This window comes from Vollenhovia emeryi, unplaced genomic scaffold (assembly GCF_000949405.1).
Source record: "Vollenhovia emeryi isolate VEMERY1.0 unplaced genomic scaffold, V.emery_V1.0 DF939289.1, whole genome shotgun sequence".
Classification (NCBI taxonomy): Eukaryota; Metazoa; Arthropoda; class Insecta; order Hymenoptera; family Formicidae; genus Vollenhovia; species Vollenhovia emeryi.
The window spans coordinates 13903-35245 of NW_011967077.1; the positions used below are offsets into that span (position 1 = coordinate 13903).

The 21343-nt window shown below is 33.4% G+C and overlaps 1 protein-coding gene across 8 annotated transcripts; it reads left to right on the top strand.

The window, feature by feature from the left end:
* Nucleotides 1-1441: 1441 nt before the first annotated feature.
* LOC105559115 (calcium-binding mitochondrial carrier protein Aralar1) lies at nucleotides 1442-21343 on the top strand. 8 transcript variants are annotated; one of them, XM_012007182.1, is made up of 20 exons: nucleotides 6190-6304; nucleotides 6585-6657; nucleotides 6794-6839; nucleotides 11490-11546; nucleotides 11816-11958; nucleotides 12149-12264; nucleotides 12338-12477; nucleotides 12788-12934; nucleotides 13126-13267; nucleotides 13473-13566; nucleotides 13976-14011; nucleotides 14375-14465; nucleotides 14565-14640; nucleotides 15278-15396; nucleotides 15472-15642; nucleotides 15762-15902; nucleotides 16086-16280; nucleotides 16383-16485; nucleotides 17970-18060; nucleotides 19073-21343. In XM_012007182.1, the coding sequence occupies exons 3-20, from the start codon at nucleotides 6804-6806 to the stop codon at nucleotides 19242-19244; spliced, it is 2070 nt and encodes a 689-aa protein (XP_011862572.1). In that variant the 5' UTR covers nucleotides 6190-6304; nucleotides 6585-6657; nucleotides 6794-6803; the 3' UTR covers nucleotides 19245-21343. The 8 variants fall into 8 exon arrangements, with proteins under 8 accessions (XP_011862571.1, XP_011862576.1, XP_011862572.1 ...); XM_012007184.1 differs by having other exon boundaries at nucleotides 6190-6272; XM_012007183.1 differs by having other exon boundaries at nucleotides 6264-6282.

The window sequence follows — 21343 nt, forward strand, 5'->3', positions numbered from 1 at the left end:
GTGTTGCTTTCGACCCGGCGTGTTGCTTTTACTCACTTTTTTGGACTTTCAGCCCTCATATCACCCTTAAGGAGCGCCGCTAGGGCAAAAAGTTGCTAGGGGATTCGAAAGAGAATGAAAAGAGCTACATTTTCGTGTAAGGTAAAACAAGATGCGGTCAATAGTTTTCGAGTTATAGTCGATTCCATGTCAATTTTCAACGATTTTTTCGCCTTTTTGGATTTTCGGCCATCATATCACCCTTTAGGAGCGCCGCTACGGCAAAAAGTTGCTAGGGGTTTCGAAAGAGGATGAAAAGAGATACATTTTCGTGTGAGGTAAAACAAGATGCGGTCAATAGTTTTCGAGTTATAGTCGATTCAATTTTCGACGATTTTTTCGCCTTTTTTGGAGTTTCGGCCTTCATATCACCCTTAAGCAGCGCCGCTACGGCAAAAAGTTGCTAAGGGATTCGAAAGAGGATGAAAAGATCTCCATTTTCGTGTAAGGTAAAACGAGATGCGGTCAATAGTTTTCGAGTTATGGTCGATTCCATGTCAATTTTCGACGATTTTTTCGCTTTTTTTGGACTTTCGGCCCTCATATCACCCTTAAACACTTTTTATCTTAAAAACGGTATGGTATGAAGCAAAAGGGCATAAGGCCAAAGTCGTAGCGCTCGTCGAGATCTAAAAGAAACCGACATAAAAAGTTCGAAAATCCCAAAAAAAGATTTGTATTTTAAACAATTTTTATCTTAGAAACGGTAAAGGATGGAGCAAAAGGGCATAGGAGCAAAGTTGTAGCGCTCGTCGAGATCTAAAAGAAACCGACATAAAAAGTTCGAAAATACGAAAAAAAATTTTGTAATTTAAACAATTTTTATCTTAAAAACGGTAACAGATGGAGCAAAAGTTCAATGGACCAAAGTTGTAGCGCTCGTCGAGATCTAGAAGAAACCGCCATAAAAAATTCGGAAATACGAAAACAAAATTTTGAATTTTAAACAATTTTTATCTTAAAAACGGTGAGGGATGGTGCAAATATCTATGAGACCAAAGTTGTAGCGCACACTTTCTGCGGTCGGCGGTACCTCCTCCGGACCTCCTCCGGACAACATGGGCGCGAACTCTCTACGGCCAACTCTCGCAGTGTGTTGCTTTTCGTATTGTGCTGCTGTGGCAGCGTGTTGCGTGTCACGCGCGTCTTGTTCGTTATCGACCCAACGGTAAATCACGTCGATAAATTAAAACTACTACTATGACCCAGGGAATCAATGATCCTCACTTTACAAATGTTTTCCAAATCATTACCGGCATGCTCATCAGTCTTATCTTATGTCTATGCTTGTAGCAGCTAGTGCCATCTTTTGCCAACACATCAATATACGATACGAGATGTCGCTACGTGTTTGACTGATCATATTGGAGACTAGTGTTTCTGCTTGATACATTATGTTCAAAGGAAGTAATTTTACTGTAGTCGGACGTTCGGCGATCTTGTCGCATTGGTTGTGCGTGCAGCTCCCGGAAGTGCCTGTTAAACATATGAGTGCGAGAGTAGTGTATCCTGAACGAAATTACCTGTGGTCTTGGCACCTTGTTTCGAATATCTGTGGTGTTTTCATTTCTTCCTGGAGATTCGATTATTATTCGTGACGACAAAGCTCGAGGTAAACTTGGTCCTGGGAATGTTGAAGAATTCGCTTATCGTTCGGGCATCCTGTCAAGAGGTGGGTAAGTTTAGTTTGTTTTCCTTTATTACAAAAAAATGGACGTGTGCGCGCGGGGGGGGGGGGGTGTGGGGGATGGTGTCGGTTTTACACGAATACGCACGTTGCAAATATATGTGCATATGCATTTTTTAAATACGTTAAAGAAGTTAAAGAGTAGTTTCGTTGTTCCTCTACATATCGTGTCATTAACTTGAGAATAGGTACCTGGAGTGATTTTTACACTGCGGTGTCGAAAAGAGAATAGTGCTCACATTACAGTATTTATTGTATCAGGAATCAATTTTTGACTTGAAAATTTCGAAAAACACCATAAGAAATGTTTATAATCTATACATTCATAGTACTAGCCTATTGTAACTTGCTGGAATGAAGACATCACCCCAAGTAGTTTACATTATAATAATATATAATTATAACAGTTATATAAAAACAGCAATAAAATAAAATATATGTGTGTATGTTTCGAAAATAACAAGTAACTCTTGGAAAATAACAATAAAATAATTATTATCAATTGACATTTTTTTCTTTATTTCGTAGAAATATTGCCACACGACAAACTGCTCAATGTGCTTCTTCCGTTTATTTAATATTTATTTTTAAATTTACAATATTTACCATATAAATAAGAATAACTAAATTGAAATATGTAAAAATGACCTCAGTTTAAAACTTGTTAGAGGTGTCGTCAAAATTTACAATTTGGGTTGAAAAAGATGTGTAACTATTCGAGAAATTATCGTATAGTTTTTGTTTTATTTCGTGAGATTTGAAAATTTGTTTTCTTTGTGTTTTGTCACTTTTAAAGAGAAAACAATGTATCATAACGAGAAGTCGAACTTGTATAAATCAGTTGATACGAATGAATAAAGAGCCGATAAACAAGTAAAGTAGATATAATATAAAAAATAGTTTGAAAAATTATTTTGTTACAACTTAAATATAAACGGTACGCACGTTTTAGCTACACGCAGTCAAGTCTACATAACTAAATGTGCATCTAAGAAACTATACAACTCATATTCAAACGCATAAGTTGGATAAAGTTACATAAGAATGTGAAAACGAGTAGCTGAATTACATAAATAAATATATAAATGAATTAAATTTAAGTAATAAAAATAGGAAATGGACTAATTTCATCTGCATGGTTTAAACATACAATGTACGTGGATAAACATTTTCTTTATTTTATATTGGTAACAGATTAATCTTTCATCCAACTCGTCGGGTCATTAAACAGCGTTTCCAAGTTTCGTGAAAATGAAATTTGGTTAGGAACAAATGAAAATTTAACTAGTAACTTTTGTTTCCCATTTGGCTCACAAATTTGCACTTTGCCATGTGATGTTATACTACTCGATGATTTAATGGTGAGAAAATGGGAACGGTCGTATGATATCTGCATCGTATTGGAGCAACTATGGCAATGCGAATATCGATCCTCGACGTCTCTCTCGACGAGGCCGGCTTAGTTTCGAGGTCACCGGGACTGAACCGCAACCCTCACTCTCATTCTCGTTAATCCATTTGACTGTAGTCGCCCTATCGACTACCAGTGATTAAATTTACAAATTAATACACAAATCTTATTGATAATTTATATATTTATAATTTTTCATCATTTTCGTAATTATCCATTTGGTACAAAAATAAATGTTACAACTAGTAAAATTGTCATACACAGTGTAGCTACGCATTACTTGGCCGTAACGTGACAAAGTTGCATACAAGGTTCACTGTAAAGTGTTACTCTTTATAGAAAATATGTATGTATAATAAAATATAAAAAATTTATATTTACTTCTGTATCCTTTATCTTCATGCATAAAGATAAAGACAGTTTTTTTTTATAAATAAAACTGCAAGAACTATGTATTGTATTTCAATTTGCTAATAGTATTTCCTAATTTAACACAAGTTTTATTACATTGTAAAATTAGTTATCGTTGGCAAAACTGGAAACACTGACAAATATGTAAATATGTACCTTATATATGTGTGCGTGTACGTGTATATTTTGGCAGTTTGGGGGATTTTCACAAGATATATCATAATATATTATTCCGAACTTTTTACTTACTGGAAGCAAATTCAGATATCAAATTAGAGGTCCCAGAGCTTCTGTTTTCAACAAAATCGAAAAATTTTCTATTCATTTGACGATTTACAACGAAAATCTCACATAACTATACAAATGATTAAGCTTTGATTGTATTTGTATTGTATGTTCTACTTGTCTTGAAAATAAAATAGAATCAGAAATTCGGAATTCCTTTTGTTTTTGTTTTTTTTTGTAAGACAGATACTTTTGTCCGCTGTTAATTGTTTGCAAAAATTTCTAATAACAAATTCATAGACGTTTTACTTAATGAAAATCAGACTTTACGCCGTTATCCAAATTCCAGAAAAAAGAGTCACACCTATCGAAAAATTTAATGTTATTTTTATGTGCTATATTCTTGATTATAGTGTTGAAACCATTTAGTAGAAAATAACATTTATAATGCAAAACGAAAACGTGATGGGATTCAACTAATCACTGGCGGAGAAAAGATTCTCACAATTTTTATTAATATACAACTAATTTATTTTCTACTGTTTACATTGCGTCAAATTTATGTAATTGCCAAATCCCTGCAGAGCTTTTATCAGTTGACCTCGATTTCGAATAAGCTAAATAAACCTTAAATCTTATCAATCTGCTTTCGAAAGTCAAAGACGTATAATTCGGTGGAAAAAAATAGTGAACAAAATATCATACAGAAATGTAAATGATAGAAAATATATAGATAACACAATTATGTAACTCACTGCAAAGTTTAGTGCAACGCTACATACACTTGGAACTCGAAATACTCGTGCTCGCGATATTTAAGACGTTCCAATTTTGAGCTGTCTATTAATTCCTGAATAATGTTATATAAGTTGCATATAGACAAGAAGGCCCATTCATTAATTGCGTACAACTTGCAAATATATACATATTAGTATATTTGCTTTTACAATAAGCTTATAGGATGAAATATATACCGCATACGTAATTATTATTTTAATAATAATGATTTGCAATGGAAAAGTAATACAGCAGTAATGTACAACTAAATCATATTACATAATTGGGACTGCTTTCACATTTGCTTTTCTCTCAAGGTACACACATTTCGATAGATTATCAAAAGTTTTACAGAAAGTGGTATTTAAATACTTTTTTTATATTATTGGAGCAAAATTTTGTCGAATCCAACGATTTAACTTTTACAAGGAAATAAAAGGTAGTAATTATATTTAGCACATTGATTTTACTTGGCAAGTTTGTTCTGTAACGATAACGCACATTATTACGTTGGATGAGGCCGAGTTAGTCTTCTAGTTTCTCTCTGTCTTAGACCGATTTTACTTTTTCCCTTCTCTCGTGTCTCAGTCGGATGAAAATAGTATAGTAGAAACAGGCTAAGGCCAGCGATCTAGACCGGCCAATTCTACAAATAAAAGATGGATGAAAATGTAAAATTTATTGTAAGAACTTTGATTTTTTTTTTTAAGATTACGTACTTGTCCTTGCACATAATTCTATTATGTACAAGTGGGAATCGTAGCGCTTTATCACGCTTTGAGGCTTTATAATGCAATCGTCTTTATAATTAAATAGATGTAAGATATAGACCTTATTTTTACGCGTACTAGTACAATTTTACCATGACAAGAACCCATAAGATCCAAAACTTGTGAGTAATAGACTGTATTTAAGCATAAAAAAACCTCTGTACAAAATTGACTGAAAAAACTATTATCGATAATAATTATGTCGATTCAAGTCTCTATTCCTTTCTCGACAGGATGTATTAACTCGCGACGTATGAAAATGTGTAAGTAAATAGACGTTGATTATTTTGCAGGAAGAATAAGATTTATCTTCTAATAAATGTTTTCCTCTTACGTTTATCTTCTCTCTTGTTAGACGATACACCATCTTGAGATATCATTCTATTGTTTTGTCGTTGGCGATAAAAATTCTTTCCAAGTATTTTCTCCACCATAACAATAATTAATAGTATCAGTAAATATAAGAATATCTAAAGCTAAAGATATGCTTGATAAAAATGAGGGAACTCATGTGACATTCCCTACGCGCGTTCTTCGCACAAGTTATTAAAGCTATGAAATCTCTACGAAACAGCTATCGTATTTGCTATTGATCCTATGAAAATAATCACACCGGTAAATGGCCACAGCAGAATACGCATTATCGGAATAAATTCGATTGACCGTTCTATCGATTATTTAATTTTACTCACATTATTACAACGGTAGGTTCGCGCGCGTCTACTACCGCACGTATAAATCTAGGTTGTTATATCTAGTCTTCCTGTAACAGCTTTGCAGTCAGTTTAAGCAGGTCGGGGACCCTACGGATGGTGCCACTACAGACCACCTCTCCCTCTTGCATCGCAAGCTTTTCGCGATGAATCGCTTTTGGGTTAACGCGTCAGTCAAGTCTAGACCGCGATTCAAATAACTCGACTGATTCGAGGATGATTGGCTTTTTATATGGCTAGTGAGAGATGGTTTGAATTTAAATTTGTAATTGTGAGCTACTTAGCCATACCTATCTTCCGATGTTGAATAAGTTTTCCAAAATTACAACATTTTCATCTTATCGCGTGTCACCGCGTCAACGGCAACTTTAGTGTTTGTCATGTTCATTGTGATTCGCATTCCGGGCTATTTGCTTTAAGAAAATAGTTATATTTTCCAAGTTGAAAAAGTTTAAATATATTACATAGATATAATTTGTCATTTAATAATTTCTGATATCTTTTATCTGATTTGAAAAATGTCTGTTTCTATAAGTTATTTACAATTGCAGTAACTGCGGTATTTTACGCGTGATAAACGTAAGTGGCAAAAGGCATACGTGAAATTGACTTCTGATGACATACGTACGTATACATACGGTTTCTCTAACAGTAAAGTCAAATTTACATATAGAAATTATTTTGAAAGAGCATTAATTTTATTGCATCTTATTTATATGTATGTATGTATGTATGTATGTATGTATGTATGTATGTGTAGGGGAGAAAAGATGATGCAGAAGAAGAGGAATGGAGAACCCAACGAGGTCTGCACGCATTATTTTACTAATTGTATATTATATGTTGTTTAATTAAAATTTTAAACTAATTATTAAAAGAGAGGAAAAACACATATATATATTATATATTGCTTTAAATTATTATCGTTATCAGGGATACAATCCCGTATGTACATACATATATGTAAACCTTTTCTTTCTCATTTTTATTTTATCGTTGTTTATTCTATTATGTGGAAATTTCTGTTGCCAAGAGACACTACAGTATTGCAACTTGTCGACAACAATTTATCCCTACAAGTTATCTTAGGATTAAGTTTATATTTCGAGCATAGAGGAATTTTTGCCCATTAAAACTTTCTAGAGTTATAAATGCTGAATTGAATATAAATTTCTTGCTTGAGAAATAACTGCTATAACACTGAGCTGTGTTACTTAAGATAGATATACATTGTATATATTATAATAGATGTAACAATAAGAGGCAATCCTCTCAATGAAGACCTCCCCCAAATAAATATTAAGAAATCTTTACTTTGATGATATTCTTGGTACTAGGTATAAGGATACATACATATGTCTATTTAATTGTCACAAGAGACTGACAATGAGACGTCTACGAATATTAAGTGCGCTAAATACTAAAACTACAAAATTTGTATGTATGTGTGTGTGTGTATTTTAATCAATAAAATGGAGTGTACACAAAATTGTATTAACCTAAGAGTACGTAAGCTACGTTATTCAATCGATATGCAAAAAAGTAACATGTTACAAGAAATAAAAAGGAAAGGAAACGTATAGAAAAAAATAAGTGATGAATCCCGGCGTAGAGCAATGAGCGAGAACGAGATAAAGAAGGGAAATTAACAAACAGGAGGGGGAATAGAGATATTCGTCTCCTCTCTCCCGTATCAGCAGTTAACATTCAGTCTCCTCGTGACTCGTGACTGCTCGTGACGTTTGTGTGGTAATCGCGCGCCGCTCAGTCGCATTTTCGTTACCCGTCGCTTCTGCATGGCACATGTGCGTCTTACGCACGCTAAAACATTAGAGATACCTGCAGCAAACAAGTGTGTGGTGCACGCAATTTTTCCACTGTACGTAACGTCGCTCGATGTCGTCGCCTTTGGTCGGCCATCGTCGATAACGAATAAGTGGAATTCTCAATTTAGCTTAGCAGCAGTAGCAGTAACAATAGCAATAGCAGCATGCCGACTACAAGAGTACGTGTGTATTTGCGCAAAAAAATGGCTAAATCTAAAACATAATGTTAATTAAATAAAATAACAGTATCGAATTAAAATGAAGAAAAGACCTCTCCTCCTTCCCCTCCTCCTTTCCCTCCCCCTCCCCGCCCTCGTTTACAGACGTTATCTATACTGACGTTAGCTCCATTACACGAGGTGTAACTTAACTCGGTCGTCTGAAATATCTCTGTTATTTGCAGTACGGAAAAAAATTATGTAAATTTGACCCGCGTTATAAGTTTTTGTCTTATTAATCGTTTTGTACGTAGTGGCTATATAGATATTCAAGCATTAAAAATGATCGTTTCCACGGATTTCTTATAATCCTCCTTCCTTTCTCTGTCTCAAATTTTTAAGAAATCTTCAAGTATCTGCAAATTTGCACATTAATGCACATAATCTCGTAATAATAAACACGAGCTTCTCTATCGTGTAATCGAGTTACGATTGACGTGTCACGACTCACAATTACATTTCAATCGCCCAACACGCGCAAATCTAATACGAACAATAAGACAAATGGAATTAACATTGTTGCGATCGTTATGTCGAGAATCGTAATTGACCTAAATATTACATTTGATTTGCGTGCCGACTCTAATCTTCTCTCTATCTCGTGGTGTTTCCACACTAAACGCTGCATTTATTATATCAACGTCGCGTACCCCGGATTTCCAAATCGTCAAGAAGGAAGAGGAGAGACGGTCGACCTCGTATACAGACAGGTTATCGTTTTCGTTACGTTAGCAAGCAAGCGCTGACATTTATCTCTATTGAATGCTCACGCAACTCCTGCATGGTTGTTCATTATCTTTTCCTATATCACAGATTTTCACGCGTAATCGTTACGTAAATCGTTATTCATACCTGTACACGTGTAGCCAAAATCACAAGACGTGCAATACGTGACTCGAATCGTAATTGTGACTTTTAACAACTGTCCCAACCATTATTCTTCAGTAGTATATCATCAAGAAATACCATCTAATTATGCATATGTATAAAAATGTATATGTACATATGGAATAAACTTTTCTCTCTACAGCTAATTTCAAGTTAAGCTAAGTTGAACGAAAAAACTATTGCGAAGCCTTTCATCTACATGAATTACGTCTATGTATGCGTGTTCGCGGTAAACGGCAAATCATTCTCGATCGGATAATTTCGCAGATTATTTAGGATTACATTTCCTATTGCATCATGTTCTAACGAGCCAAGTACAATAGTTCTACACAGTGACAACGAGAATTGTGCTCATTTTTACCAAGTTTTACTTATTGTTAGTTACTATCATATTCTCTCACTTAATAAATTAGAAAATCTCGTTTATTCAACATTCTTCCTCACATCTTTTTAAACAAATCTCTCTTATTTAACACTCATTTTCTCTCTTCTTCATAATTTACAATATTTTCTTTTCCAACTCTTATACTGGAGCTTGCTTTACAATTTCTCATAATTTAACATTCATATCTTTAATACTTTTCGGCATGTTACTATCTACACCTAATAATCTTATTATTTCTTATATCCCTATTTCCTGTTTTTCCTAACATTCTTTCCTATTTCTACTCTTGTCTCCTCGTCTTTCTTCCGCCTTTGTCCTTTTCCTCTTCGCCCAAATTGTCCTACTCTTTTTTTGCCACTTTCTTTTCTTTTCTTAGCCTGTCTTAATTGAGTAAAAATGATTGAAGATGAAAGGATGGATGAAATATGAACATTGCTGCAATATATCACATGCAAATAGCAAAGATAATGAATACAACAATCGAGATAAGAGATAATGATTCACGTCAAATGACGTTTCAATTATCTTATTTACATTGGTATGTCATTAGAATGTTAGAAAAGTTATTAAGATATCATTTGTCATCTTGCTACTTGAGATGTTATACAGGATATTAAAAAAGGAGATTAGGTTTTTAAGAGTAACTTTACAAGCATATACACGTGCACCCATACAGCACAAAAGTTTGCAACTACATTACAGTAACCTTGCAATATCATACTGCAGTGCAATATTGTAGAAACATTTTATAAACATAAATTTACAGTATAGTTTGAACAATATATTATAGCAACATTTTTTAACTGTTGTGAACAAGTCATTCTATATAGCAGTACAGATTTGTTTTTGCTTACGAATGAATTACATGACGTCAAAGTTTTACAGCAAATTTCAAATTTGTTTGTATATTTTTCCTCCAATATAATTTATAACTTAAATGTAATTCATTTATTATTGTTAAAATGAGGCCATAAATTGAAAGTCTAACGAGAACATTTTTAAGTTTTAGTAGCAAGGTCGATTATGTCTGAGAAGAATACAATTTTCTTCCAAAGCACGGATATTAAACATAAATTGTTTAAGCAATGTGGTTTTTTTTATACGTACACCATGTATGGATTTGGCACCACTCTCCTTTTCGCCCAAATGACATTCCGCATCAGCATTGGAAACATTTTCTGATTCGTAATACACAAAATCCTCTTCGGGATCTATAATGTCATCACGATCAGCGTCATCAGGACGATCACAAAATCTCAAATCCCGATATACTCTCGAAGCTCCATTTTCCATCTTACTCTTACACATGGAATTAAATTAACGGAAAACATCAATATTACATTTAATTATTATCACTTATTATCACTTTACCGATAAAAAGAAGTTTTAACTTGCCTTTTAAAGAACTTCCATTTGCAGTGTTCCACAAGTTCGCAAGAGAAACATATGCACAAATTCTGCTCTTACAGAAAAGTTGCAAGTTGATTGGTGCCAAGAACCATGTGATAACCAAACAACTTGCAACTTTTCCACGCAAGAGCAGAATTTGAATATACGTTTCTCTTGCGAATAAATTCAAGAATTTAGCCCCAGAAGATATTTGCGCTTTTTTTTGTGGAATATCCTTTAAATATGCAATCTCTTAATCTAGTAACAATATTATAAAAGCTTTAAAAACATAAAACCGAATTTTTTTCAACCTTTAATCTCCGATTTGTACGGAGCATTTGAACGAGGAATAACTTTTTTAATTTTATTATTATACGACATACATGTATATTTATAGCGCGCATACATATAATACACGGTTGAAACATTGGACAAATTAATAAAATTTGATATACTGCTTGTTATTTCCTACTTAGAAAGCAGTTGTCACCAAATGAAAGATTTTGTATCGAAGATTCGATCAATTTTAACAAAGTTACTATAACGCAAACGAAAGCTATCCTTGTTATACTTCAAGCCTATAAATGTTATATAAATGTAAATGTATCTTTTTCATACTTTGGTATTACACACATTTAATATTGTTTCGTACATAAAATTCGTACATTAAAAAGAAGTATAAGATAAAGAACAATGAAATTCATTTTAAATGTTGAATATGTCATTTATCTTTCGTGTGTCACGTTACAGGGTTCCGGGTACCTGAAGCGTGCAAATACCGAACGCCTCCATGAAATTTTTAATCAGGTGAACAAATGAAAAATGCTAGAACAAGCTATTAGGAATATACTAAAAAGTTTTAACAAGATTTTGATCAAAGTATTTATAAATAAAAATTTGCCATTATCTTTTCTTTTTTCACAAAAATTGACAAATTTTCGCAAATTTCAGAAAAAAATCAATTTCTTTAAATTTATCTTGAAAACTTGCAAAGAATTAATTTCTTGAGACTACTTATTCATTATTTTTTCACATGTGTTGTAATTTGCGTAATAACTTGTTTTGTCAACTTGCAGTATGCTTCACGAGAGAAGAATGGTGAGAGATTCATGACTGCGTCTGATTTTGTACGCAGTTATCTTGGCCTTTACACAGATGCCGATTATAATCCCGATTCTGTCAATTTACTCGCTGGTATTGTCGATACTAGCAAAGATGGGTAAGTCGTATACCGATAGCACATTTGAAAAAAAGACTACATGTACAATACATATACAGTTAATTATTGGATGCAAATACAATATATGTCGGGGGAGGGGGGAAATTGACTACTATAATTTATGAAATTATAGAAAACTTGTTTTACAATGCAAGAAATTTCTTTGATAATCGACATTGTTTTGTTTCAGACTTATATCATTTGCCGAATTTCAAGCATTTGAAGGTCTTCTCTGTGTACCAGATGCTCTATACAAAACAGCTTTTCAACTTTTTGATACTAATGGAAATGGCATGGTTGCATTTGGTAATATCACACGTTTCTTTTTCCATCTTTATATGAAATCTTTATACGATTGTATATTATTGTGCTTCGGCAGACGAGTTCGTTGAGGTGATGCGAAAGACTGTGTTGCATCAAAAAATGCCCTTTAATATGGATAGTAGTTTTATCAAGCTCTACTTCGGAAAGGATAAAAAAAGACTGATTAGCTATGCAGAATTTAGTCAGTTTTTGCATGTGAGTATCTTGTTCCGTTACATTCTTGATTGCGGATTCGCTTGTTATTCTTGCCCAGGAAATGAGCCAAGTATGACGCAACAAGTAACAATGATTATGAGATGTGTATGCGATGCCATATATTTATTTTGTCTTTCACAATGTCACATATATGTATATACAACTAAACCGAGATATTTTTAAGAGTCGTAAAGTGTAATCATTTGAAAATATTTTCCATATATTTTACGAGAAACATCGTCCTCATGTAGAAGATGATTCGAATTTGAAGGAAGCAATAAGATTTTATGCTCCAAACACTTGTTTTTAGGACTTTCATGAAGAGTATGCAACAGAAGCCTTTAAGAAATTTGATAAGGATGCCACGGGCTTCATTTCAGCGTTAGATTTTCAAGACATTATGCTGAGTATTAAAAGCCACCTACTCACAAAAGATGTGAGGGATAATCTAATTGCTGTAAGTATTATCTGGAATAAATAAATTTGTAACTGAATCTCTTTTTCTATATCCACAATTGGTATGTAAATAAATACATGAGTAAATTGGAGTTAAGTACATGTACGAAACTACTTTGCTAATTGTAAATGAATAATTATTAATCTCTCAATACTTGACATTACATAACGAACTTTGTTTTCTCATCATAGGCGGTTGGTGCTGGCCAAAGTGGTCGAAAAGTCAGTTTTCCATACTTTATGGCATTCAATTCTCTTCTAAACAATATGGAACTTATCAAACGTATCTACTTAAATGCGACCAACGGTCATAGATATCAGGAAGTTACAAAAGGTAATCTTTTCTTCCCTGTTGTGGACGTAGAAAATCGTGTATGATAAAACATTGAAAATGATCTTTTCAATTTAATAATATATAATCAATTTAATAATAAATATGTACATTTAACCAGAGCCATTTTTACACTAATCTCGATCACGATGTTAATTTTCCTAGATCAATTAGATCAATAAATATTAAGCATTAACTTTTTTGCCAGAGGAATTTCTTTATTCTGCACAAATGATGTCCCAGATAACCCCGTTGGAAGTAGACATCTTATTTCATCTTTGCGATTTACTTCATCAAACTGGGTAAGTATTTTCGATTCGATATTCAACTCGGAAATGAAATATTTTTCCTTTCATTGGAAAATTGTATGAGATATGGGACAGTCGCTTTGATCACGTGATCCTAACAAAATGTTGAGGGTTTATTAATTAAGAAGCAATCTACGCTGGTTGACAAGATAAATAGAAAAAAAAACAGAACAGAGAAGTCACGTAAAACTATAAGTTGCACCATCAAGCACATCGTCATCATCCAAATGTCAAGTATGTCTCGTTCTTGGCAATGAAAATTGACAGTAATTCTACGGAGCGATTGATTTCTAATTATACCTACAATGCATAGTTAAATATGATTTTCTAATATTTGAATAATATTGAGACATATTTCCTACACTGAAAACATTTGTTTACGTGTTTACGCTGCCTGGATCAGACCTACGGAAGATGACGAAGCAGATTCGCGGCTTGGGTGCGTCTTTGTATTACGGATCATCATGTACTATAAAATTTAACAATGTTATACTTTTATTCTCACTTATTCTCTTTAATATTTATCTTAGGATGATTGTTTGCGCAAATATTTGCACGCTATGTGTCAACAATACATACTGACAAATTCTTTATCCTATTATTATATATTTATATATATACATATATTGAAACATACAATACGATCTAAGCATACATGATGAATTATATTGGCAGGACTATTTAGTATTGCTTCAAACAATGTCGCCATACCTTCTTTTCATTAACATGTACCCTTAACATTTTTATGCTTTATTCCTGCAGTTTAGTATTATGTATGTATGTATCAAGTCCCTTATTTCAGGAAAATTGTATACAATGATCTCGTGGCTATTACACCTGAGCAATATTTTAAGCAGATTACAAAACGTGTTGCCGCGATTAAAGCAGTATCGGTACGTATAATGGAAAACATTTTTAACTCGAGACATCAGTCAAAGGTTTAATTTAAATTATAAACAGATACTTAATTTTGTATGTATTTTATTTTATAGAGTCCAGACGAACGTGGTGTTATTGTACAAATGCTCGAAAGTGGATATCGATTCGTGCTTGGTTCCATCGGTGGAGGTTTGTCTACAAAAATATTCTTTTATTCATAATTAATATACGCCGAAATCTTCGAAAACGTCGTTACATTATCTTCGTCATCGTCGTCGCCGTCGTCGTCGCCGTCATCATTATCATCATCATCATCATCATCATCATCATCATCGTCGTCGTCGTCGTCGTCGTCGTCTATCTGTTATAAGAAAATGTAACGAGTATGAAAATGAAAATTGTCGAAAAAAAAGTATTATTCAGTTGTTGAATACATCATCTTTAAATTGAAGATATTCGATTCTGCAGTTAAAATTGCAGTTAAAAACAGTTTCGCATTAAGAAAATATTTAGACGTCAAAGTTTCAAATTTGTTATTTATCGACGCAAAAACGAGTCTGCACACAATGTAAAATAATGATTATACGAGTATTGAATCATACTAGTATAAAAGATGCTTTTAATTGAAAAGATATAAAAAAGAAAATACGCGAGAGCTTTATGTCGAAAATCCAGCTCGCGACGTTGGAGTCCTAAGGATTAAGATATGAAAAGTATACGTATTTTTGTAAGCATTATTTGAGGCAAATATTTATTTAATATTAGAATTTCTAATCAATAATAATAATAATACATTGAAGAAATAGAAAATTTATGTCTCTCTTAGCCGTTGGTGCTACCGCTGTATATCCTATCGACTTGGTCAAAACTAGAATGCAGAATCAGAGGACTGGATCTTTTATAGGCGAGCTAATGTATAGAAATAGCTTTGATTGTTGTAAAAAGGTTAGAATGGAAAAGTCTCGTCGTGTAACACTCTCTGCATCGTTAATCATAAAGCTGTTCTTTTGCGTTTGACAGGTAATCCGGCACGAAGGTTTTTTCGGTCTTTATAGAGGCTTGATGCCTCAATTAATGGGAGTAGCACCAGAAAAGGCTATCAAGCTTACAGTTAACGATTTTGTCAGAGATAAGTTTATGGATAAAAATGGAAATTTACAACTGTACGGAGAAATTATATCTGGCGCCTGTGTAAGTACTCTTGTGAAACTTTTAATTAAATGCTTTTGAATGTGATGAATTGAGAGAACAAGGCATAAAACAGGTTGAATGAGACAAAATGTCTGCAAGAGGCTTCATCTTTTCCGTAGGCTGGAGCATCACAGGTCATATTCACCAATCCTCTAGAGATAGTAAAAATTCGGCTACAAGTAGCTGGCGAGATTGCAGGAGGGTCAAAAGTTCGGGCGTGGGCTGTCGTGAAGGAATTAGGTCTATTTGGATTGTACAAAGTGGGTAATGACAATAAAGTCTATTCTCTACATCTACTGGCTGCACTAGTTCGGAGTTTATACTTCTCAATGGAAGAAGGAGGATAAATTGTCTGAATTAGTCGAGCTAGTTTAACTGTACAGAAAGAATAGATATCGACATATCCGCGACATTTCCTTACAGCAGTCGCAATTTTCTCGTAGGGTGCTAGAGCGTGCTTCTTGCGAGACGTCCCGTTTAGCGCGATTTACTTTCCTATGTATGCCCACACGAAAGCACGTTTGGCCGATGAAGGCGGTTACAATACGCCTTTGTCACTTCTCTTTTCTGGTGCAATCGCCGGTGTACCTGCAGCAGCCCTGGTCACTCCTGCGGATGTAATAAAAACGAGATTGCAGGTGAGAGAGAGGCTTTTACTTTAATTAGCACCAAGTAAAATATAAAAATTACTAGTCTTATTTACGTTTATTAGTATTATTACATTGTCGCGCGTGTTCCAGGTCGTAGCTAGAGAAGGCCAAACCACGTACAACGGACTATTGGATTGCGCGAGAAAAATTTACAGAGAAGAGGGTGCCAGAGCATTCTGGAAAGGCACGACAGGTATATCATTTTATTATAGATATATTTCATTAATATTTTCTGTATGCACATTGGGAAGTTTTTCAAACACTTGCACACGCCATGTATATCACACTTGATAGATATCGGTGAAATCACTGTTGCGAAAGAAATAAATAAGCCACGCGAGAAGAACGTTTCCTTTTTCTTTCCTTCGTAAATGATTGCAGGATATTCCTTGCTTCAAGTTAAATATAATTGTCAAAGTAATCAAATCCATTTATTACTATAAGAGGTAGAAATGAAACGAGACACTCACTGGTTCTTTCGTTACAATTTTCGAACGTATCATTAGTAATAAATGTTTTGCTTTGGTCGATTGCATGCGCGGGGGATCAACCCTGCTGCATCTTTCATATGACCCGGCGATTTACTTATCAGTAAGTACCTCTTTTCTTCATCTTCCTTTAAGATTTACGTCTTTATTCTCATTTTTCCCAATCTGCAATAAACGTACTTACTCTTTGTGCTCGAGAATGTTTATCAAATCTAACGTGTTTTATTTACAACCGTGTCATATTTTCAACCGTAACTGCATGAAAATGCAGGTCAATAAAGTCAAAAAAGTACATCCCTTTTTCGAAAATACGACATATCATTTAGATATCGTACACACAACTCTTGCAATATTTTTACATCTTGTTCGACTCAGGAAAGAACTGATATAAAGTTTCCTTCACAATTTTATATCGCTGTATCGAGAGAGGAAATGTTTACGAAAACAAAATTTGATTTAATAATATTCCATAAATTAATTATGCTGTAATATATTGTATATGTTATAATGGAAATTCTACTTGTGCAATTGCATTAGTAACAATTGTAATTTATTCAATTGACACATACCGATATATGTATGTACATACATACATACATACATACATTTGTTCGAAAAATGGCACTTGCCAATTGTCTTCTGATCTTTCTTTTGTTAATATATAAAAGTATGCGAATTATAATACAATAACATGAATATAACACATGTAATTTTTCAAGCTCCATTTTCCAAGTGTGCAGAACACGCAACAATGTTAGCGCGCTGACAAGTCACGATATTAGCGTTTTTATTAATCTAATATTGTAAGACTAGTAGTTATAGACTATTAATTCAAGAATAAAACATTGTTGTAAGCGCATTCTGAATGGGCGAAAACCTTTAATTTCGAATTCTTTGTTGACTAGCATTTTCCCAACTGTGGTTAATAATTGTTCATAGATATTTCATCAAATTAACCACTATATAAAGTCAAGTATAATCGCATTTCATAAAATAAAAATTAAAACGGTATAATTATCATTATTACTGCACAACTGTCAGTATTCCTTTAATGCCTGTTTCAATATGCTTGCCGTCGTAACGTCCCAAATCTTTATTTGGACAAAGAATATGGAGCAGTGCACGTTGAGAAGAGAAAAACTACGTATACAAAATTCAATATCAAATATCTTCTTTTTTTTTCTTACAGCTCGAGTGTTCAGATCATCACCTCAGTTTGGCGTCACTCTCTTCACGTATGAGTTGCTGCAAAGACTGTTTGTGGTTGATTTCGGTGGATCGTAAGTATACTAGAACTCGAGATATAATGATAATCTATGTAAATTTTATCAATCGTGATTGAATAACTATTACTGAAATACTAAAATGTAGTCAAGCGATATATAGCGCAATTTAATTGTACATACGTGTATGGTAATGTTTATATCTTTCGTTACCAAAATTGAACCACAACAGTTACGATTTCTAATTAATCGTTACAAATGTATTGATACAAATTGCTAACTTGCCAGCAGATGAACGGTAATTTGAACAAAAATTGGATGCAACGGATTGGTATAAATTAACTGTGCTCGCTTACCGCTATTAAGAACTTTTAAACTTAATACGATGACATAAATGCGGACTCCACTTTTTACCATCGATCTACTCTCGCACTTTTATTAACAATTTTGTTATAACTTTGCCGATATTACATAGAGCAGCATTGCACATATGGTAAATCTAACATCAAATCTATAAACTTTTTACAAATAAGACACTTTCGAAGAACGTATTCTCTCTAGACTTGATCGTGTCAAGTTCAACGATGCGCAATACAAATGTATGTATTTACATTAGTAATGTGTCAACTATGACAATTCTTCTATCGTCTTGATATCTATTTGTGTATATTTAACGTAACTTTGATCAAAAGTGAATTTTGTAATCAAGATTCAGCCATCTATTAAATCCATGAGGTAAAATCAATCAAAACCAATTTGGTACATCCTGTAAATCTGTCGAGTATAATGCCAAAGAATGCGAAATATATTTTGATATAAGAAAAATTTCTACAACTTGTCGTCACAAAATGATATTCGCGCATCAATATGTCTGCAATGAGTAATCGGAAATGTTGAAGAATATAATTTATATACAAGTCATCATTATCGAAATTGAAGACGGAGATCGATAGCATGCCTAATTATTGCTAATAGAAACTTGTGAAATGATAAAATCCATTTAGTTATATAGTGCGAGGTATTTAGACTTTAATTGATAAATCTGTAACGAGACTTGTGTTATTTACAGTCGACCTACCGGCTCTGAACAGAAGGTGCCTACTATGGGAGTCGCGGATGAAATTCGATCGACAAACCCAGATCATATAGGTGGCTACCAAGTAGCTCTGCCCATCTTTACGGGTATAGAAACCAAGTTCGGTCTTTGCCTACCCAGGTTCCAAGCTGTTGTCGGAAAGTAACAGAATCATTAGCAGCTGTGTGAGAGAAAACAAGCTTTGTAACAATCTCTGCCTTAAATATAACTTATCGACGTAAGAAGGAATGATCGTCGCGGTTGATGCTAATACTTGATTTGTACTATCATCACGTACAGTGTAATTATAGATCGATGGAGGACAAGTACAAAATCCGTCGTTTCGGAATTGTGAGTCGATACAGTCAATTGACACAGGAACAAAACCTATATGGCATTGAAACTATTTATTTTGATACTATATAAATATGTTATATCAAATTGATGCCATCTGTGTGTAATTATTTTACAAAGTGAAAGAGAGGGCGAACGTGTGTACGTGCGTGTGTGTGTATGTGTAATGTTTATCGACGATTATCGCTAATCTGAAACATTTCTGCCGATACGCGTATAGTAACTAACTGGATGCAATGTGTGTTCGTTAATTAAATAGCGAATGACTAACGCCAACGAATACGAGTGTGATGTTTTAGCAAGAATAATAATCCGCAAGAATAATAATGGCCCTGACGTGTACGTACTCTACAATTACATTTATTATTTATCCAAAAATACCAAATTTTATCAGCTCTTATAACTGGTGAATAAAAAGCCAGAATGCCATAAATTTGTTTTTATTATTTGCTCGTTATATTACATCTGTTTAGTTGTATTCAGGCTCCTGCAGGTACTCCCTGCAGCCATGTTGGATTATGACACGCTGAGAATTCTTGCGCTTTATAACTACAGAATATACCTGAATAAAAAAGCAGTGCAGGATTTTCAAAATACTCCGCTAACTAACTCCTTTTCCCTTGACAGCTGATAAACAGCCGTAAAATGTGCTGAAACGATATAGACTACAGATATCTTACTCCCTTTACACACTCCGCCGTGGCGAGCCCAGGTGCCTTGAATTGAAAATAAAAATGATAAAAAGAAAAATATTTTACTAATATTATGTTTATCAACATTTCTCCACTGCAAGAGGACACAACATGTGAATTGATGTTCTACTCTAAATTATTATCAATAATTTCCTTATTATAATAATGTATAAATTGAACAAGTTTTACTTTTTTATTTGTGCCATATTCGATCTTTTGTCACAACTTTTTGTTAAATCAACTTAATATTGTAATTGCGAGTTTAATTAAAACGAATTTATTGGCATTTAAACAATCCTACAATTAATACAAATAAAGAGAAAAGAATGTTAACGCACACAATTTTCTGCAAATTTTTCGAGAATAACGAATAGTGACATTATTAAAAATATACATTAAAATGTGTATTTATTGCTCTTTTTTGCAAATTACACATGTATAGAACTGATATTTTTCTTAAGATCCATCTTGTTAAAATTGATTGATTGCACCCATGATTATAGCCAAGAACAATATAAATGTTATAACTGCTTAAATTGTTTTCTCATTTTTTGAAAACTCGTGTAAAATATCTTTTAAAAACTTTTACTCGAATTGTTACTTTCTTTCACACAAATCTACTAGACATAGGAAAAGAAATTAATATCCTAATAATAATAAGATTTACAAGCGGTTTGAGGAAAAAGTGAAACTACGGCGATAGTTCGAGATTCGTATTCACGTAAAAGTAAATAAAAGAAAGAAAAGTCGCAGTCGCTATTTATTGGGGCAAAATGAGAGGGAAAACTTATCGATGTTGTACCTACGATTGATACAGATCAGAGACTTGGAGTTTTATACAAGGTTAAAATAATGTCAAGGTAACTCGAACGGAAAAGGTATAACTAAATTTCTCTTATGTATCATTTATTTGTAGTATTTAAATTAAAGGGCCAACAGACTTTCCTACTTTCATAATGTCTGAAAGAGTAAGAGGACTTATTACATCTGTCACACACAACGTATAATGATATATATATCGAGTATTCTTATAAGCTGATGCTTGATAATTGAGACACAGTACAAAACGATAAAAGAAAACGTAAATAAAGAAGGATACATGTCGATATATGTGTATGAATAAAATGTTCCAACTCTCGTTAATATCTCTATTGTTCCTTTACTTTTGCGATGATTTATATCTGAAATCAATATAGACTTAAGAACTTTTAACGTTTAA

Coding starts and splice junctions, on each gene's coding strand:
- LOC105559115 (XM_012007179.1), top strand. CDS start 8,608: ATGTCGAGAATCGTAATTGACCTAAATATTACATTTGATTTGCGTGCC. Junction 13,268..13,472: donor ATATCAGGAAGTTACAAAAG/GTAATCTTTTCT, acceptor CTTTTTTGCCAG/AGGAATTTCTTTATTCTGCA. Junction 16,486..17,969: donor ATTCTGGAAAGGCACGACAG/GTATATCATTTT, acceptor TTTTTCTTACAG/CTCGAGTGTTCAGATCATCA.